The 21,449-nt window shown below is 41.1% G+C and overlaps 1 protein-coding gene across 1 annotated transcript in view; it reads left to right on the top strand.

The window, feature by feature from the left end:
* The window catches only part of ARFGEF3 (ARFGEF family member 3), a 94,880-nt gene that overhangs the window by 44,663 nt on the left and 28,768 nt on the right, over window positions 1-21,449 (top strand). Inside the window, exons 9-20 of the mRNA XM_054196945.1 lie at window positions 1,091-1,195; window positions 3,903-4,227; window positions 5,635-5,747; window positions 6,464-7,374; window positions 12,206-12,372; window positions 13,625-13,790; window positions 15,243-15,350; window positions 15,602-15,817; window positions 16,076-16,186; window positions 17,580-17,730; window positions 18,340-18,654; window positions 19,983-20,116. Coding sequence (XP_054052920.1) covers window positions 1,091-1,195; window positions 3,903-4,227; window positions 5,635-5,747; window positions 6,464-7,374; window positions 12,206-12,372; window positions 13,625-13,790; window positions 15,243-15,350; window positions 15,602-15,817; window positions 16,076-16,186; window positions 17,580-17,730; window positions 18,340-18,654; window positions 19,983-20,116 — 2,822 coding nt within the window. The remainder of the gene's footprint in view (window positions 1-1,090; window positions 1,196-3,902; window positions 4,228-5,634; window positions 5,748-6,463; window positions 7,375-12,205; window positions 12,373-13,624; window positions 13,791-15,242; window positions 15,351-15,601; window positions 15,818-16,075; window positions 16,187-17,579; window positions 17,731-18,339; window positions 18,655-19,982; window positions 20,117-21,449) is intronic.

Below are 21,449 nucleotides of genomic sequence, written 5' to 3'. Positions count from 1 at the left end.
TCCAGATAGGTGTGGACTGTTGTGAAGATGAGGCTATCGCCTCTAAAATATATAACCAGCCAGCAGTTTTAAACCCTCTATAGCACAGGTTAGAAATCTTTCTTCGAGCCTCAGGATTTGCTTTTTTCTGCATGGCATTAGAACAGGTACTGTTCTACTTGGATGAAAATTCATCCACGTTAACAAAAGGGATTGGAGCAGTGACAGAAAAGCAGGCATTTATGATTCCTTAATTTCAGTTAAGATAAATACATTCTTTACAGCTTCCTTTACCTATGATCATACATCAGAAAATACATTCCTCCAGCTCTCATCTTGGATCAGATGATTAAATCCTAGTCTTTTCGGGAATGAAAACCAGACCGTGAGTGCAACTGGCATGGGGGGCTCCTTTCACAAGGCAGACCTCAGCTGTGCTTCTCTCTTGAATCCCGCAGCTCATTCTGAGAGTAGGTACAAGCACATTGTACATTACAAGTGCATCCATTTCAGGTGTCCACAGGATCTTTCTCATGAATCTCATGTTGTGTTTATGGTTTTGACAGAGTAACTGACAAGGCCCTGAAAGGTAGCCATGTCATCATGCGACTTTCTGCCTGTAGACATTGACTTTTGACCATTGCGGCCGTCACCAAGAAAGCAGGGAAAATAAGTGGGAGAAAGCACCCTAAATGCCCTTCAGATTGCTTGAAGAAACTATCCAATAGTCCAAAATCTTCTGTTTGTCTCCTTTTCCTCTTTTTAAGGGTACCTTCCTCCTCAAGTTTTTAGATTGAATTTGAATAATTATTTCTGTTTTCTTCCTCCTCTTTTTTCACATAGGTTTTTTTTTTAATCCCTCACTCTGAAATTTGATTAATTAAATCTGATTTCTTTCTATTACAAAAAGTAGCAGATCACTGCATGTGTTCAGTACAAAATAAACGGGATGATAAAGGTGATCGCGCTGTTGTAAATCCATAGGAAGAAGGAAAATAAAGCACCGCTGCAAATTGCAGTATTATTTTCAAGTGAAATAAGGTAGCTATTTTAGCAAATTAAATAATCTTTGTTTTAATGTGATGTGAATGGCATCTTTTCTCTTTGCCAGTGACAATCGACAACTTCAGCTTCTGTACTTGGAGTGCATCCTCTCCATGTTAAACAGCTCCTCTCCCAGCATGCACCAGCACAAAGGATTCACTGATCTCATATGGTGAGTACATCTGAAGACTAATGCAAATCTTCAGTTCGTAAGTATAAAAGGACCTTCTCCCCTCAGCCGTGCAAACAAACCTGTAATAAATCTCCACACGTAAGCAGAGCTTGCTGCTAACCTACTATCAGTTCGTTCTGTGCCTCATATAAGATTGGTTAGGTCCTTATGCTCAGCTAGCGCATTAAATTGCTGTAGTGAATTATCACTGTAATGAAGTCTAATGTATTTAGCCAGAATAGAAAATCTCGTATGCTTTCTGCAATAGTTCGGATTTGTGTGTGGCGTTAAATATTCTGCTTACTGCAGGAGGGTGCTGTAGAGATTCTTACTGGTCTGATGCAATCATACGGGAAGATAACCAAAATTAATGTCAGATGGTGTGCTGGTGACCAGAAATGCTTATGATCTGCTTTGTATAAGGGCTAAGACTAATTGATCTTCATGGTGCTTTCACTTTACCGAGACACCTTCTTTTTAATACGCTTCACCAGAAAGGTTTGATGTCGTTAATGTTCATATCTGCCTCTAAATTGTTTGATACCATCACCTCGTAGCACTTGAAATAATAATTTTCCTTCTTTTTGTTTGCAATAGTGCTTTTATATAGCACAGGGATAATTGAGTCATAATAATAAAGCAAGACTGTAACTAATATGCAGTTCTTTGCAGTCCATGCTCATCCTGTGACTTTGGCAGGTGATTGTGTTAAGCAAAGATATACGTGACTGTTAATGGCAAGTGCGTTTCTTGTGCCCTGTAATTTTTGAAATGGTATTATTTGATTTGGGCCCAGTTCTAAGGATGCAACATGTAGAGGCACCCATAGCTTCCCTCGCTGTCCCAGGAAAATCAGCGGCTGCTGGACTGGGAGGTCTTCAGGTTGATAACACGTGCCAGTGTTGCGCAGGGACCCTGTGCTGAGGCCTTTGGGAGCTCTAATGTAAGAGGAGAATTCTCTCTTTCATGGCAAACCCATTTCAGAAATTTCTGCCCTGGACTTTCACCCAACCCTTTGTTTATGCTTATGTGGCTGACTGTGAGGCCATCCTGCAAGTGAGGTTACTGAAATAATCTCGGTTAAAAGAAAACGCTTCCTGTTTTATTTTAAAATTACATCATTTTGATGATCCAGTTTACACTGCAAATCTACAGGTGTTTGTATTTGTAACTGTGTATCATGAGAGCAAGCCATCAGGGGCAGGACTTCTTAACCTGCATTGCTGCCAAGGAATATGCATCCTCCAGATACATGCTTAAGGTGAAGTGGGGAAAAAAAATGCTCAAATACTAAGACATGAAACAGTTTAAGCTGCAAACGTTATTTTGAACGTGTAGCAGTATAAGTACACAGTAATCCATTAGCTGTCTAGTGAAGCTGTGAACCAAACTGATAGCTGTCTTTGTTCTTTAAGGAGCTGTTGCCTACATGCACACTTTCTCTCTGGCTGGCACTTTGGTAGTCAGTTCTCAACTGAAGATAAAGAAGAGAGCAGACAGAGAAGATTGAGCTCTGTGTTCTGACAGTGTTCTCCATTGTTTCATACAGAAGCACTTTGATGAGACTAAGATGTGTTGGGAATATGTTGCTGTTACAGCCTGTGATTATGCCTGCTTCAAGGCAGGCATGTTTCTTAAGCAGTGAATTGATACGTTTTGAAATGTACCTGGTTGGAGAAAGAAATGGAATAAGCAGACTCAAAGTCATTTTCTGATGTCTGATTAAAAGCTTTCTTTCTTTCTGTGACTCCAGGAAGCCAAGCTGTTTTAGCAAGAATGTTAAGAGAAGCAATGAAAGTTCTGGGCTGCATAAAAATCTTAAGAAAATAAGATGTATTTGCCTAGGAGGATGTGTTACTTTTTATGCTGAATCATTACTTGTCATCAGGTGCTTGCTCTAGGTGACAGCTTGAACCTCTGAGGCATGTGGGTGAAAATCAAGTTTGGAACTGCATTCTTATGCAGCACTTGGATTTTTAAATTAGGGTCTTGCAGACTGAAGTAAAATGTCAAGTGCGTGAGTACAAAGCTGAAGTAACAGGTAATGAAGCAAAGTGCTGATTTGCGTTTGGCTCTGGTTCCACAGAAGAATGATCTGCTGGTGTGGAGTCACTTGACTTGAGTGTTCATGCAGAAAGACAGTTGAAGGAAGGATGCTGTTTTTAGTTTAGAGTGTCATATGAGGAGTTAAAAAGCACGCTTTGAGTTACGGTAGAGGGCTTTAATTATGTTCTCAAAAGCCAGCAAAACAGAGGCTCACAACTAAGGGTGCTTACTAAAATACATACGTGTGCCTTCTAGTTAACGTAGATTGGGTTTTGTTTGATCAGGTTTTTTTAAAGCTCCCAAGTCGGACTGAAGAAATACTTGGCAGTAGAAACCTAGAATTTCGAACTTGTGATAGGTTGCAGCCAGTGAAAGAAGCAGACATGCTATCCTGTCAAGAGCAGGGCTGTGCAGCAGCATGAACTTGCAAAATCAGTACCTTGTTTATAAAGCACCCAAAAGTATTTCCATATGTACTAGCAAGCTGATGCTTGGGAGATGAAAAAAGCCTGGTGTAATTTGTTATTCTATCTAACCGCTGCTGTTGTCTGATCATTAAAACAAGAGTGTGTCTCTCATTTAACCATGGGCTATTTTCAATCTGTTCCTGTGAGATTATTTTTTTTCCAGTTACCATCTGCTGCTTTTCTCTTTTTCTCAGGAAGCAACTGTGTCCAGCCCTAGTAGTAATCCTGGGAAATCCAATCCATGACAAAACTATCACCTCTGCCCACAGCAGCATCTGCCTTGAGGCTGATTCACCTTCTTCAGGGATCTCTGATCATGGCCGGGGTTCAGGTTGTTCCTCCACAGCACCTGCCCTTAGTGGGCCCGTTGCACGGACCATATATTATATTGCAGCAGAACTGGTTCGACTGGTGGGGTCAGTGGAATCCATGAAGCCTGTGCTGCAGTCTCTCTATCACCGGATATTGCTTTACCCACCACCTCAGCACCGAGTAGAAGCCATCAAAATTATGAAAGAGGTAGGATAATCACATGTGCAAATCCAGGCATGTAAAGCAAAATGTTTATTTAACAGTAAATGTTACTGATACGTGCACACCAGTCCATTCCATACCTTAGCAGTAGGGATGCTGAAATTGCCCTTTCTGAGCACAGCTGTTACATCAAAGCCACTCTGACAAATATTTTTAGTTTTACAAAGTCGTAATAACTATATTTGTCTCCATAATGTAAGCTGCTATGGCAACTTCGACAGTGTTCATGCTGTGGTACTGCATGGAGCAGATCTTATCAGTGAGTCATGACTGTTCTTTTGAGGGAGACACAGTGTAGTGATCCAGTTTTCAACTTCTTTGGCATCTTTCCCCACTCTCTGCTCTTGCTAGAAGGAGACATTCATCCTTACAGTGTAGTATTCCAGGCATTAAAGTGAATATATGCTTTGATTACATGACAGGTTTTTGAAATACAGTTTTCTTGAGCTTTATTAGAATAGCCACAAGAAAGTTGCCAATGTCTTAAGCCGCCATGTCAAGACAAGTCCATTCTGGCCTCTTGCCCAGTGCCTCTGACAGCACTAGAACTGGAGCACTGCGAGACTTCTTGGAGCAGCAGCTGAAATTGTGGGCTCTTCCATTTCACATGCGTGGCTTTCTTCTCATGTTGTGGAACACGAGGCAACTTACGTAATTTGTAGTAACAGTGGTCTGTCTTAGGGGATTTTTGTTCTCGCTTGTGCATACCTAGGCAGCTCTGTGTCTAAAGATTTCTCCTACCACCACACAGCCACCCACTGGGTTGTCTGAACTAGCAGTCACCCTGGCACTTGTCTTTCTCTAATTTTAAACAAGTGCAAGATGACAATTGAAGTTTTAGGAAAAGCTCAGTCTAGTGGTGTTTCCTGCAGGACATATCTGCTGCCTCTTTCTGTTTATTAATATGGTCTTGTTTGTAGAGCCTTGTCCTTGTATTTCCTGGTGGGCATTAACAGGATGCCACCTAGCAGGCTGAGTCAGAAGGAATCACTTTGCATGGTTTTGCATGGCTCTATCATTTTGTAACTGGGTGACTGAGGAGAAAGGCCCCCTTTGGTATACAATATATTGCAAGATACTTGCGCTGTATCTTGCAATTGTTGTCTTACGTGCAGTTGGGTTGAAACATATTCAGTCAAAAATGTAAAGCACTGGAGAGCATTCTATATGTAATTCTTGTTGAATATTCTGCTCTTCTCTATCTGCTTTTCTGCCTTTAAAAAGAGGAAAGGGAGCTTTAATAAGTAGAACATCAGTGTGCTGTTTTCCTTTGCTGAGAAATTACAGTACTGCTACACCAAGTTCCAGGGCTTGATAGAACTGTGACTCGTTTGTTGTATTTAAATAATGCTTAGGTAATCCTTTATTAAATTCTGTTTCCTTTCCTTTCAGATACTTGGCAGTCCTCGGCGGCTTTGTGATTTGGCAGGGCCCTGCTCTTCTGAGTCAGAATCCAGGAAGAGGTCTATTTCTAAAAGGAAGTCCCATCTGGATCTTCTCAAGCTGTATGCTTTGTTTCCTCCTTTAGTCTCTTCTCTCTTAAACCTGTGCACACAGGACACTTAAACAGTTGTATCTTCAGAAGCATACCCAAATATGGGCCAGGGTATCAACCTGGTTAAATAAACTGTGAAAATGGAAGAGGGGCAAAAGCTCTTACTGGTTTGTTGTCAGTCTGGGCCAGTTTGTAAAGGCATGGATAACCACCTTGTGGAGTTAGCCAAAATACCCAAATATGTTAGTTTACAGCTTAGGTTTGGGTCCCTAGCCTTGCAAAGAAATAACTGTTTAGAGGCGCATTTCCAAGATGAAGTCAAAGGAGGTAATCAAATATTTAAACATTGTCTGATTGAGCAAGAAGGATTCTTAGTTCTTATGAAGATCATATCTTGTAGATAAGATAATTTTCAGGACACAGATGGCTTTAAATTTAGCTTCAGTTGGGTGTTGAATTTTTTTTCAGTGTAAGTGCTTGTCTGTAAGGGAAAACTTGCTGTGCATGCTGGTACAAATGCATGGTAACTGTTTCCCTGGTTGGCACTCCCTTTATAGAATGGCATGTCCACATGGGAGACTTAATACTTTGTTTTAATACTACGTGTCTTTTTCAGGAGTAGTCTTACAGGATAATTTCACTTCTTTTTTTCCTGGTTGTGGAGGGATGGCATTGGATGATAGTGACATGTGCTCATCACTTAAAAAACCTCTGTTTTAATTGTAGTATCATGGATGGGATGACAGAAGCATGCATCAAAGGTGGTATTGAAGCATGTTATGCTTCAGTGTCCTGCGTCTTTGCCCTGCTTGGAGCGTTAGATGAGCTGAGCCAAGGGAGGGGTCTTAGTGAAGAGCAGATCCAGCTGCTGCTCCGGCGCTTAGAAGAATTGAAAGATGGGACTGAGACGAGCAGGGATTCCATGGAGATCAATGATGCTGACTTTAGGTGGCAGAGGCGCATCCTGTCCTCAGAAAATCCTGCCTGGGAATCAGGAAATGAGAAGAGTCCTGATATTAGCATTAGTGTTACCACAGACACTGGTCAGACCACTTTGGAAGGGGATATGGGACAGACAACTCCAGAGGATAATCCAGAAAGTCAAAAAAACTCACTGCCATCTCCAGCTGGACATGAAAGCAAAGAGATTCATTACAGAGAACCAGAGTCAGAAACCATTGACCAGCCAGATGTTGTTCAGAGAAGCCACACCATAGTCTATCCAGATATAACTAATTTCTTATCAGTTGATTGCAAGACCCGGTCCTATGGATCCAGATACAGTGAAAGTAACTTCAGTGTAGATGACCAGGACCTTTCTAGAACTGAGTTCGATTCATGCGATCAGTATTCTATGGCAGCAGAGAAGGACTCGGGCAGGTCAGATGTCTCGGACATAGGCTCTGACAATTGCTCCCTGGCTGATGAGGAGCAGACACCACGGGATTGTCCAGGTCACAGGTCCTTACGTACTGCTGCTCTCTCTTTGAAATTGCTGAAAAACCAAGAAGCAGACCAGCACAGTGCACGGCTGTTTATCCAGTCACTTGAAGTTCTTCTACCTCGGCTTATAGCTCTTCCCAGCATAGAGGAGGTGGATGGAGCACTGCAGAGCTTTTCTTCAACCTTCTGCTCAGGTTTGCAAGCATATATTTACTGTCTAACCAGCACGCACGCTGTGGCAGCACTGTACACAGATTCTCTTGTAGGATTTCATCTTCAGAGAACATATCCAGAATAAGGAGGTTTGTGCTTTACGAAGCACATTCCTCCACAGCAGCACATTTAATTTAGGGCAAAGCAAATTGAATATGCAGACACTCATTCAAAGGGAGGTCAGTCCATTGACACTTAACAGGCTCTGGATTATGTCCTCAGTCAATAGAGAAAGCAAATTTTCTGTAGTAAGGTACCTCTTCACAGATTTATGAAGATTTGTTGAGACGATCTGCACGTGCTGTCATTAAACAGAAGCTGGGATTGCCCCTTAGCATGAAAGGGTTCTGGGGAGGACCATCACCTGTTTTGAAAGAGATTTAAGTAGCCTAGTACATCACTGCTTTACTATTAGTAATGCCAGCCTTGCAAAGATGGTTATAAAAATTCTACAGCAGTAAGCTCTGGATAGGATAAGAAAAGAGGAGTGACTCTCTTCACCTTCACTCTTTTCTTTTTCTTAATACTGCTATCTATCATGACAGGAAATGCAAAGCTCAAAGCCCAGATCAAGTGAAAAATAGTAAAAGATCTTACCTTTTAAGAGATTTAAATACCTGCAGTTCTTTCAGGGTTAGAACCTTTGGGATCTTGACTTGGTCTGTCAAAAAAACCCACGCCATGCACAGGCTAGTTTGTCCTGTTGATAGTATAATTAAAATGTGTTTAAATATATATATATATATTTAGAAGGGTTTCTTTTTCCTGACAGTGTCCAAAGTGGAAATGTTTGTTAAAATATGTTTCTCTGTTTCTTTAACTTAATTCACTACAACTGCCCTTCCTATTGCTCCTCTCCTAATCATTGCTTCATTCATTTGTGCTCTCTCACACACATTAAACTCATACAGAGTCAGAAGGGATGCCTCCCATCATCTATATACAGCATCATTTAGATATGAAGCTGGGTGAATAAGCTGATATTCCTCATACTTGGTTTAAATGCTGCCCAATAAGCCCTAACTCAGGAAGATGGTAGATGATGTTCTTAAGAAACATTGGCCATATTATATCACAGAAAGGACATATCTTAAAGGAGACATTAATATTAATTACACTCCTAATTGAGGTGCTCAAAAGCATCCTTTCTGACACAAGGAGTTTCTTTTTCCTGAAAAAGACCAGGACTGGAACTCTAGCTCAAACTTCTGTGCACCTGCTCCCTCGTGCACAAATGAGTATACCACTTTTTTTCTCTTTTGTCTATCAAATCCCTTTAGAACATTTTAAAATGTTGGAAGAGATAGATCTAGCAGACTTCTAGATTTTAAGGCTAAACGTGGCTTTTGTTGTCATTCAGTATGACTAATACAGTGAGAAAGATGGAAGAATATCACTTGATTTCGGCATTAAGTCCATAATTTCTGGTTTGTACATCTCTCTTAAAAAGATATCCAAGTCTTGGAGTTAGACTATTGAGTTAGGAAAGACTTTTCACTTTGCTAAGAAAGCCACCCCCATGGCAAGATGCCAATCATGGAAAAATACAGTAGTAAGTTACTGTATTAAAATAGCTTGGAAGGGGTATCCTGGTGTTTTCATAGGGCTGTGGCTGTTACAGAGTTGTAATTTTGTGCTCTCACAAGATCTGTGCAATTCATGTTTCAGTTGGACACCTGGAATGAGACTCAATCCAGCTGAAACAGTCCCTTAACTTGTACCTCAGATCTTAAGCAAAAGTCCATCAGTGCTCCTGAGGTGAGGACTTGTGTTCCCGTGTAGGTGGGAAAGGCGTGAGTTCGAAGACCTGTAGAGAGAGAGCCTTACTAAAGTCAAAACATACGTCTGGGAGCAGGAATTTCCCCTGGAGAGCTTCCAAGACATCAGTCTGATCTGCCTCTATAGGCAATGCTTGAGTCCTTACTTCAGCACGCCTTTGTTAGCACCAACAATTCAAAGCCCAAATTACATGATGAATTTAGAGGAACTGGTCCTACACCTTGTATGTACAACATCTATTCACGTATAACTCCTGAAGAGTACATTAGGAAACTTGAGTATTGTTAAAGATTCGAGTTGAGAAGAGAGACAGGTGCAGTTCTGAGACCAGCCAGTACAGAAGCAGTATTTTTTTTTGTTGTTTCTGAGAGACCTTATTTAACTGCTTTGTTTCATTTTTCAAATTTTCTTACACTTTGGGGGAAAAATACATTAGCTACAATTTAGTAGTCTTTCCTACAAGCTAGGTCTTTAAATAGTATTGTAATATTACTGTGTTTTCATAGAATTGAAAAGCAATTAAAGGAGGTAGGAATCTGAGGCACTGGCATGGGAGTATAAGCACGGAAAAAGTGAAATCAGCTAAGCAGAGTTATAGTGAAACAAAGATTTGGAAGTCAGTTGGTTAAAAGCCTTCCTAATCTACAGTTTTCATCTTCCCTTAGAAAGTTCTTCCTTGTTGCTAGAGAAAACCAATGCCAAAAAATTCCTTAGTGACACTGGGGTGTGATGTCTATATTAAAAAATAAGAAATTATCTAAAAATTCGCAGCGTTATCTTCACTTGCACAAAACATTAAGTTTGCAGTTTTTTCAGGACGTCCTTTTACGTGGCCAGTTTAAATGAACTGTTGCCTCTGTTAAGACAGTATGCCAACCTCATTGTTTATTATAGCTGGCAGATTTTATAATTAAAGTTGTTGATCAGTAGTCTCTTAATTTGGACATGTCACTACAGTTCATGAGAATAGTTAAGGCATTAATTCTAAAAATTGTGTGCCATTGTGTGAATAATCATAGCAAACATTTTTAGCACCTCATTTCAGTTTTGATTCCATAGCTTTTAGCGGCAGGGTTTTTATGTTAAGCATCATTGCAAGTTTACACATCAGCTAATCTTCTGCTTTTGAAATCTCAGCATCTCTCAAATGCAGTTGTTTATTTTCCCATATTTTAGAAGAAATTAGGGACCATTGAGTGTTTCCCAAAACACTTTTGGGTGCTCGAATACATACCCACTATGTAGTAGTCACTCTTATGTGCAGTTATACAGCTTCCTTTTTAATTGTAGTCTTGTATAGAAGGCTGCACATTTTTTTAAAATATTTTAATGCAAAATAAAGTGAGCTTTATTTTTTTTATACATACCTCTCTGCCTTGAGGTTTTTATTGCTCTAGCAGATTCTAGTCCCCAAGTTACGTATTTAAGAGAGATAAGGCGTCAAATCAATATATTCTAGCTACATCAATATCATGATCCTCCATCCAACAAAGTGTTAAGAAGCATCTTTGCCTTCAGTTGATGAAGGAATCACTGGAGCTACTTTCAAGCACGTGATTGCAGTTTTGGTACTAGGTAAAGATCCTCTGTTAACACTGATCACGAGAAATCTACCCCAAGCACGTGGTGACCCATGTGGGTATGGTGTGCGGCCTGCCCTATCACCCCTCTTCCACAAAGGTTGCTCCCTTGAACAGCTATTCATTTTTAAGACCCACCCTGGAACAGTTACTCTCTTTCTAAATCCGCCCTCAAACAGTTACTCACCTTATCCACGCCCCCAAAGTGACGACAGTGGAAAGTCCAAGAAGGCAGCAGCACAGAGCTTTCAAACCCTCACGAGGCAAGAAAAACATTTGCTTCTTTTCTGTGTGTGGATTTATTTTATTTTTTTTAATGTAAATGGTTTGTTGTATTTTGTCTAAGAAGAGGCATGAACTTGATGGTGGGAGGAATATATTCACAGTAAACCACTGCAGCAGTTAACAAATGACACAGCTTTGCTTTGCCATGTAACTAACCTTGGAAGCTGTTTTTTTGTTTCATTTCAAACCTTCCTCTAGGATAAAGCTTACTCTGCAATCCTCCCTAATTGACATTATATGAATGGATTTCACAGTTGATGTGAAAACCATGAAATATTGTGGGTCATGTGGGGCATCTAATATTTCTATTTTTTCATGGCTGAAAGAACAGATCATAGGGATTCAATTAGGTATTGCTCATACTTGATTTATGCTTTTCTACCAGTAGGTCAGCTAACTCAGAGGAAAATGTATGTGCCATCCATCCTACCTGGGAAGAAGGGATTGTGCCGCTGGGCATGCTGTCCTTGCATACAAATAGTGTTTTCAGGAGTACTGAGCGCTTACACGTGGCTTAAGGGTCTGACAGAGCTGCAAATGCTCAGCTATCTAGAAATCAGGTCTTGTATGAGCTAAACAGGGCTTGGAGTTGTAACGAGTTCCAGCCATCTCGGCCCCAAATATTTGTCCACATACCTCTAGGCCACGGAGAAAATGGTAATTACAGCCTGATCGTGCAAGGTGCTGAGCACTCCAGTTCCCATCCAACAACTCACTTAGCCAGGACAGATTTACTGGGGAGTTAAAAGGGCTGTCACCCTCATTAGCACCATTTGGTGCAATGTACGCTCAGTTAAGTACAAAGGCTTTGCCTCCGCCCCCCTCCCACCTCACCTTTCCAGTTGGCTTGCAGATGTATCCTGCCCTTTGCTTTGTACCTGGCAGTCATCCCAATGAATGCTAGTGCTCCTTGTGTATTTTGGATTTAGCGTGTTGCTTTGCTGGACTGTGACTGGAGTGTTCAGTTTACCTTGCAGCACCGTATTCTAGATGGAGTACTTACACTAGAATAGGGAACAGAAAAGTATTTAGTAGAGTAATTTCTACTGATGAATCATTGACTATTCTAGCAATCTGTTGCTGCTGAAATGCTAGGGTTAGTTTCTGATTTTTTTTTTCCAGGCAAAATCTGTGTAAAATGTGAGAGCTCACATGGTGTTTTTGTTAGGTATGATGCACTCACCAGGATTTGAGGGAAACCTAAATTTCAGCTTCCAGACTCTGATGAACGCAGACAGTCTCTACATGGTCTCACATTACACTCTGCTGCTCAACCTAAAATTGGCCAACTCTGATTACTACAGAAAGAAGCCTGCCCAAGCCCCTGTGTTGCTGGTGAGTTGGGGAATATGAGAAAATTGTTAAAAAAAGAAAAATGATTTTGCTTCCTTTCACATTAAAACAGCCCACACATAAAGCCTTCAGGCTGCTTGCTAAGTGAGAAATAATAATTGCAAATGAAGCGTTCTCCAAGCTGCTCATGAATCTTGCATGATAAATGTCATGCATCTGAATTACACAGCTTCTCTGTAATTCGGGGGAGGAATTTAATACTGCTTACTGATCATCATTAAAGTAGCAGTCATTTTGACAGATACTCTGTCTTCAGAACTGATCTTCATTAGCATTGTGTGATGCAGCAAGTATTGTTTGTGCACATTATCAAGGGACATACCTTCATCTTGCAACTACTTTTGAGTATAATGACAAACATTTTGCTTAATAGTTGATTTGTATTTATGCAGATGAAGACATGAGAAGTTAGAGTGAAAAATAATTAGGTTTTAGCAATATGAACTGATGATTTTTGTGGGACCTGGGATTCCTCAGCTTCTCGGGCTTTTTAAAAATTGTTTTGAAGGCTGCTAGAGTTGTAAGACATGAATCTATGTTTTTCAACTAAGTTGCCCAAGCGAAGTCATTTCAGAGTTTTCCTAAAACTAAAAAAAAATCAGTGATATATGGAAAAAAATGAAAACCAAAAAAATTCTGTCAAAATGTACCATTATTGCCATCTTTTCCGATATAAGAGAATTTATATTCTAGAAGACCTCAAAAACAAGTGGGTTTTAACATCAGTTCTGGTATGTTCTTCAGCAGCTGCGGGAGCAAATCTGTGTCTCAGAACCTTCTCTAGGGGCAGCACTGTGCACAGCAGGCCTGAGCATGACCTGAGTATTGTTGAAAATTGTTCGGATATCCAGTTGGGCCCCAGTTCATCTGTGGTGACTGTTCAATGCAGAAGGGCCTGACTGCTGGACAGGCAGCATTAGGTGCCACAGCTTCTTTTTATTGGAACTGAGATCCTACCCCAGCCTTGTGGAAACAGAGATCAGCATGTGCCATTGTCACTGTGCAAGAACTGTCGTCGTGATTTGTATCTTGCATGAACTGCAGTAAAAGAAGGGAACATTTCATGTTCATGTCATTTTCCATAGAGACACATTGCGATCCTCGGTTAATTCTTACCTTTGCATAACTTCATCTCTACTCCTGCATTTCTTTATGCTCAGGAGTAGATCTAGGAGCTGAGGCTCGTGCTGTAGGCTTACTGTTGTCTTAATCTGGCTTTTATGGTTCCCTGCAGAAGGAGTTCATGAAACAGGTCCAGTCCAGCGGAGTGTTGATGGTATTTTCCCAGGCCTGGGTTGAAGAACTGTACCACCAGGTACTAGAAAGGAACATGCTGGGGGAAGCTGGATACTGGGGAAGCCCTGAAGAGCACAGCCTTCCACTTATCACCATGCTGACTGGTCAGTACCACGTTCTGGTGGCAAGGCTAACTTCCAAATGCGTGTCTGAAGTGAGGTACAATAGCATGCTGCTTCATTGCATTACATACAGAACAGCATGTCATCACGCAACATATGGTGTTTCACAAAATTACCAGTAGAAAAGGAATCAGACTTAACTGTGGCAGGTACTTGAGTGTTTGTTTTGGATCGGACAGAAAGGTTTTGAGGCGTGGGTTTAACAACAGCTGTCCCTGGGAGACTGGGACAGTAGGTTTGTTCACTGAACCAAAGCACCTCTTAATTCTGTCAGCTTCAGTTCTGGTAGACTTGGTACCTGTTAATGATAAGTGGTAAGGCTGCTGTTTTCTTGGTGTCATAGCAAAGCCATTTCAGTGTGCCTGTGGTGCAGTACAAATATAGATAGTGGCGTCTGATCCTGGAAGCCTACCACAGATTGGGCTCCCCTTGGTTCAGATTTGTGCTATGCCAGGGATATGCCAACTGGCGCTAGAGAGGAGCTGAAAACCTGGAGCACCTCTAGCAAATGCTTAAAAATAACCCTTAGCTTCCTTTGAGGGAAAAATCAAATGGTATCAGCTGAAAGGTGGCAGGATGGCTATGAAATTGTATTGATATAAAATGCACTGCTTGCTTGAATGTGTATACTGTATGGTTAGAAGGAGGTAATTAAAACAGTATATACAGGGAGAACACTGGTTTCTGCTGAGCCATTAACTGGTAATCAAAGAGCGGTGCTCTGCAAGTTTTTTGCTGACTGTATTGAGCTCAGTGTTGCTTTTAGCTATTTTGCTGAGAAGCTGAAAGAAACACTTTGGAAAAACAATAGCCATGAAGTATGTGGAGAAGTGACAGACAGGGACTGCTAGAAAGGAAATCAACCTGACGTCCCTAACATTAAATTCTCTGTGAGAAGCTGGTCTTTTGTTGTGTTGGAGAAAGGGTTGTATTTCTTTTGAGGTTGAACCTACATAGGTCTACTAAAAATCACATTTCAGACATAGAATCCCAGCGCATCTTGAGGACTCAGACTGAGATTTGGGAACATCTAGATACAGGATTTAGCAAGATTTGAAAGGTTATATTAAGAAATGTGGAGATTTAAGGGCGTGGGAAGATCTGAACTGTAAGAAATACCATGAAATCTTTGCTGTTGACTCTGTAACGTCGGGGGGGGCAGGGCGTGGCGAGGCGATACGGTACGGTACGGGCACTTTTGAGAGTGGGATATTTCCCTTCTTCAAGAACATTTTGGTTATACTGGGCAAAGCATAAGATGCCACAGCTCATGTTTATGCCAAGGCTTCAGAAGCCTGCCAGAGAACTAAAATGCATACCTGAGAAGTCATGAGTGCTAGTACTTATTTGAACAAAGAGCCAGTAGGAGGTGCTTTCCTTATACCATCTCTGTGTTGAATAGTAATCTGTTGTTGTTTTTTAATATTCTGTCAGACATCGATGGCTTGGGAAGCAGTGCAATTGGTGGCCAATTGATGGCATCAGCTTCAGCTCAATCTCCACTTTCCCAAAACCGGAAGACAGACGATTCTGTTGTTGCAGGTATTAAGACTGTATTATATGCACAAGCGTTTCTACCAGCAGTGGGTTGTTACATACCATAAGCATATTCAGATAAATTGTGGTTTAGAACAACAATTTAAGGGTTGAGGGAAGTATGTCAGTACATCCTACACGTGAATTGGTAGTCCAGCATGAAGAGGACTAATATGACTTGGTTTTTTTTACCGCTGAGGATAAAGCTGCTGTTATGTCATTTTCCAGTAGTAGTAGTAATGCATTTCTCACTCCAGGAGTTGCTTTTGCCCGATACCTTTTAATCGGCTGTTGGAAGAACTTGATTGACACTTTGTCCACACCACTGACTGGCCGCATGGCAGGCAGCTCCAAGGGGCTGGCCTTCATCTTGGGAGCAGAAGGAGCCAAGGAGCAGAACCAAAAGGAGAAAGACTCCATCTGTGTGAGCCTGGATGGACTGAGGAGGGCAGCCCGGCTGAGCTGTGCTCTAGGTACTGCCGCACGTGGGATGCCATGGCAGACTCACAGAACAGGACGGTAACTTTCCTTGAAGGAATTTGGGAGGGAGAAAAGCAGCATCCTGTTCCAGTCTTGGATAGGAACCTAGACTGTAGGACTCCCCATAGAGCTCACCTGCCCTACAGCATAGACATATCCAGCCAACTTACCTTGTCACAACCTGTTGTTGAGATTGCACGGGAGTGGGGAGGAAGCGCTGATTAAACTGTAGTTGTGTTGTTGCTTTACAGGAGTTGCTGCTAACTGTGCGTCTGCTCTTGCACAAATGGCTGCTGCCTCCTGTGTCCAGGAAGAGAAAGAAGAAAAAGAAATCCAAGAGGCCAGTGATACTATAGCTCAAGGTAACTATGTGATTAAATTATCTACGTTATCTCATATTGTCTGCAAAGATGCAACTGGTGATTACTTCGCTACTCATAGAAGAAGGACAGAGGGGAATGCCACTACTGTGCACCGCTTACTTGTAAGCATATGGATTGTATGTCTAGAGGCATGTAAAGTACATGTCCTGCTGTCCTAGAGTCTTAACATTATGTCACACTAATTATATTTTATCTGGAACTGAAATCAGTGGAACAATAGATAAGCCAACAGCTTTTTTGAAATATGCACTTTTTAATCCTTGTGATAGTAGTACAACCAGAGGGCATCAGAGAAACAATAATTTTTTTCAAAGTGTTGGGTAGTCATATAAGCTGAGTTTGCGTCCTTCTGCCTGTCTTGTGTATACATCCTTGGTTGTCTTCTGTCATCATCAGATACTTAAAACTGTTTCTGAATCATGTTAAATGAAGCTGGAATAAAAAAATTAGATATGTATAACATGTAAAAAGTTCTGCATCTCTAAACTACTACTTCAAACCCACTGGAAGTCAGGAAAGTCAATTTTTGTCTCCAATGGCTGTTGGATATGAAATGTGTCTGTTGACATCTGAATCTAATGGAAAGAAGCCCATAACAAAACAGTGTTGCACAAATTGCCCTGCTTGGCACTTGAATTTGATGTCTGAGTAGAGAAAACAAAATTGAGTAGGCCTGGGCACAAACTAGTTTTTGACCACTCTGCTAGCTATGACTGAGGCGAGTTGGCCAGCTGAACCAAAGAGGAGGCAGTAGTGGTGGCCAGAGGCCAACAGATCTGTTCTATGAAAGCTTGCAAAGCTTCAAAATTGGTTTCCGTTCCAAGGCAGCATGAAAAATAAGCTTTTCAGAGATTCTCGGGGAAAAAGAATGAAGTCCAAATGCTTGTAGTTCAGACCAGGATTAGTTTTGCTTTGACAAGAGTATCCGTTAGCAAAAGCTCTTTGGTGAAACTTTTGTATGGAAATAGATGAGAAATCTGAAAACTTCTTTTTCCATAGAAAATGAGATTTTGGTAAAAATAATAAATATCCAGCCAGCCAGCTTGAAAGAGAAACATGTGATATCACTTGCAGTCTGCATCTGTTCTGTGGGCAGCAAGATGTGAATTTGGAGGTGGAGGGTGTCAATCTGGCGTTGATTTTTTTTTTTTTTTTTTCCCCATGTATGTAAGATCAGTCAAAAACAATTTTAATTTTAAAACTGCCTTACGTTTATTAGGAAGAAATGGGTTTCTCTGATTTGTTTTTTTGTCTAAAATCCACGTTCTTTTATAGCTTTTGGACTGTATATCTTTGCCATCACCCTATATACAAACTGGTGTCTGTTTAGAAGCTGGAGAAGCTAATGTTTTTTTTATTTTTCATGGTGCAGTGAAACAGAAAGTGGAGCAGAAACTGGAGCAGATGGGGAAAGTGCAGGGAGTCTGCCTGCACACTGCTCATGTTTTGTGTATGGATGCAGTCCTTAACGTGGGCCTGGAGATGGGAAGCCACAACCAGGACTGTTGGCCTCATGTGTTCAGGTATGCACCAGAAACAGAATTTGTACCATGCTGCCTGAAAGTAATGGACTGAGAAAAAGGACTTTCCATGCCCTGGGGGCGTTCTGTATAAACAGTGTCAGAGTGAATTAACTGCCAGTGGCTGTGAGAGAAAAGACAGTGCTGTTTTCCACCACTATTCAGAGACAAAATCAGTGCTTAGAAACTTCAAAGTTACCAGAAGACTGTGGCAGAGCCAGGAACCTAAATGGGCTTTTGAGGCACCTCCACTAAACTTTTTGCTGTCTAGGCACACAGGATGCCAAAGAATCTAAGACGACAGGTTACCTATACATAGTCTAAGAGTTAGAGATTGTCTGGTTATGGTTTGAGGAGAATGTTCAGTGCATCATATCTGGTTTAGATGTAGAAATTGATGCCTGCAAATTGGCAGTGGGTTTCCATGTAAGCTGCTTCTCACAGTGGTGGGGCTGTGAGGCAGCCGAGGGCTGTACTTGCACTATCCTTCTTATTCACCTCTGAAGTACAGACCCAAGCATCTCTTCAGTGAGCCTGGTGATTAGTGAGGGAAGGGAGGAGTTGTTGTTTTGGGGGTTTTATTCATGTTTTGCTTGTCCTGTTTGTTCTCAGGGTGTGTGAGTACATCGGCACACTGGAGCACACCCACTTCAGCGACGGTGCTTCCCAGCCCTCCCTTACCATCACCCAGTCACAGCAGGCACATGGAGGGCTGCACCCAGACTCTGAGCCTGGGGAGTCTCCCCAGGCACTGACCCCTGAGCAGGAGGCCACCCTCAGCAGCAATCCTGTCATTCAGCCAGTTTCTATCCAGGAGCTCATCAAGGAGAGCAGTAAGGGCAGAGCTTTCGACTTCCGTGGAGGCAGCCTGCTGTGTGGGACCAGTGCTGCCAAGGCTGTTCTCACACTCTCGACGCAAGCTGACAGGTAAAAAGTAAATCAAATGCATCCTGAGACTGGTGTATTTATTGCTTGCTTGTAAATTAATCTGTTACATCCATTAAAGCAGACAAAATAAGTGGGTGTCTTGTCCTGACGGGAAGGGACTTAGTGACAAGACCAGTGTCAGTTAGAAAGCAGCTGTCGGGACTGCGTGGACAGCTTGTCGGCCTTCCCCAACGTGTCTGGAGGAGGAAAGGGCGCCAAGCATGGTCACAGAATGTCTGGGTTAAGCGTCCCTACAACATGGTCTGCAGACTGATATGTCACAGACTTTTGTGCTATTTCTGCTATTCTTTTGTCAGTCCAGGCTAGAATTGAAAATTTCCCGGGTCTGCATGCTTCTAATACCCCTTTTTTTTCCCAGATGACATTTTGCATTCTTTGTCCATAGGAGGGCATTATTTGTAAATTCGGAGGAAAAAGTAATGTATACCAACACTGCTTGTAGGAGTTTTACTCTGTGCATGGAATGTACCTTTTATTCAGGAACCTCACAACACAACTTAGTTCTGAGGATTAGAGAATAGCAGTACTCTAATTTTAATGCTGCAGGTTTGATTTCCGCACTGATATTTCAGTGCAGATGTTATTAGGACTCAGTCCCCGTTTCCCAGGACTATAGAAAGTTTTTCATGCAAAGCAATGTCAGAAAATCATATTTGTGTCAACTTGTGGCAGCACCATGTGGAATTTCACTGTGATCTCTGTGGAACCTACCTCCTATGTAAGCATAAGTTTACTGCTTTAAGGGTGCAGGTTTTAACTCTTAAATCTTAAGAGCTCATTGCAGCTGAAAATAACAACTCTTGTTTATATTCCTAAACATCAATTCAGGTACAGTAACTTTAGGTTTAAGACTTGAATTAATTTGTTTTTCATGTAAGGGCCTGTAACTTCAGATGAAGCAAACTGGTGTAACTCTATAGTCAGTGAAGCTATGATGATCTATGTTGTGAGGACTGGGAATAGTCTCACTGATTTTTCGATTACTTGTTTATGAGCTGCTTGTAGCATTAAAATACAGTAACGGGCAAGAGTTGATTCCTCAAAAAAGTGACTTTTTGTTTTAGTACCGCAGTTGAATCTTGGAAAGGTTCTGATTGCTCCTACATCGCTCTACTTTCCACCTATCAATTAATAAGGCTTCTGGATCAAAGTCTTTCTGTAGCACTATATAAATGAAAAAGCCCTCAATAACCCAGTGTGTCACCAAAGGCAACATGTAGCAGCTGTGTGCAGATAAGAGTTTTAGATACACAGTTAAGTCTGCATCTCATTAAGTTTTCAATTAGATTTTGTTCTTTTACTCACAGGCTCTTTGAAGATGCCGCTGACAAGTTAAACTTGATGGCGCTGGCAGGTTTCCTTTACCAGCTCAAGAAGGCTTCTCAGGCCCAGCTTTTCCATTCGGTCACAGATACAGTTGATTACTCCCTAGCAATGCCAGGTAAATCACCTGAAGATCCCTTACAGAGTGCTGTGTTTCGTATACAACTGTGTTGCACACAAGACTTGCTTTGTAGTCTTATAGTTTTAATTTTTCCAGTTGAATTCCTAGGTATAAATAAAGCACAGTACTTAGTCTAATAAGATCTTTCTGTAGGAGAAATTCAAAGTCTATAGAAAAAGTTGAGCACTTTTTTTGGACAGGGACCACATCCACACCTGCTATGAAACACTTCAGAGGACATTCCTTTGATTCTTGGACTTGTGTTAATTATCCACAAATATTTAATCACAGCTCCATTTTGGAGCCCAATCCAGTAAGGAAATTGGGTGAACATATACCTAAGACAGTGGATTTAGGCTAGACGTTTGGCAGTGGGATAACCTCAGAAGTATTCAGAAAATGGGCAACAGCAAACAAAGCACAGAACTGAAGAATGTCAGATAAAGCAGTGGGATTTGTCCTGCTTGCTCTTCCCCAGCAGAGTGGAGCGTATACCTTACAGTACAAAGCTTGTAAATTGTCATTTCCATCACCGTCTCAAATAGAGCAGAAGAATTGGACCCAAAGGAAGATCTTTCACTTAAATTTGTACGGTGCCTTTAGAAGTTACATTAGTTATATGGGCCCTGCTCTGTCCTGTGGCAGACGTGGATTTTATCTGGTATATGTCTCAAATGTAGTCGTTTTCTCCTCTCCCTGAAGTGCTGCTACTCATTTTCTCAGTGTGACACTTCAAGTTGTTCATTTTTTGCTCTTGCTTGTCTTCAGGCCTCAACATTAATTACTTTATTTTTAATAAATGGTGACCCTCTTATCATGTATTTAGCAGTCAATCAACAGTAGTCAGTAATAATGAAGCTAAAATTAGGATAAAGCAATCAATTGCATTTTTTTTATATATATTAAAAGTGGTATGCCCCCTAATGACATATTTTATTAGAGATAAAAGCACCAGCGTATTTTAAATAAGAGAATGAAGTGTCCTTCCAAATGTAAAAGCAACAAAAGATTAATCCCTTTCAATAGGAAATAATGACTATTACTGGCTGGGGAACAGAAAAGCATTTTCTCACATTCTTTGCTTCACATCCTTTGCTTGATAAGAAATACAAAAGGACAAACTAAAACTAAATAATTTTCAGTTTATATTTTCCCCTGTAGATGTCACCAAAAGTTTTTCCAACTACTATTTTGGGTCTTAATATCAATTATTTAGCTCCTTGCTTAACTTTTCTGCACTACTTCTCTAAGACTTTGTTTTTAAAATGTTTCCCAAAAAATTGATAACTTAAATCAAATTAAAGTTGTTCTTCAAACTTGGGTCCATCTC

Source organism: Rissa tridactyla, chromosome 3, assembly GCF_028500815.1.
Source record: "Rissa tridactyla isolate bRisTri1 chromosome 3, bRisTri1.patW.cur.20221130, whole genome shotgun sequence".
Lineage (NCBI taxonomy): Eukaryota > Metazoa > Chordata > Aves > Charadriiformes > Laridae > Rissa > Rissa tridactyla.
Note: the sequence above shows the minus strand (reverse complement) of the source record. Positions and strands in the feature narration are given on the sequence as shown.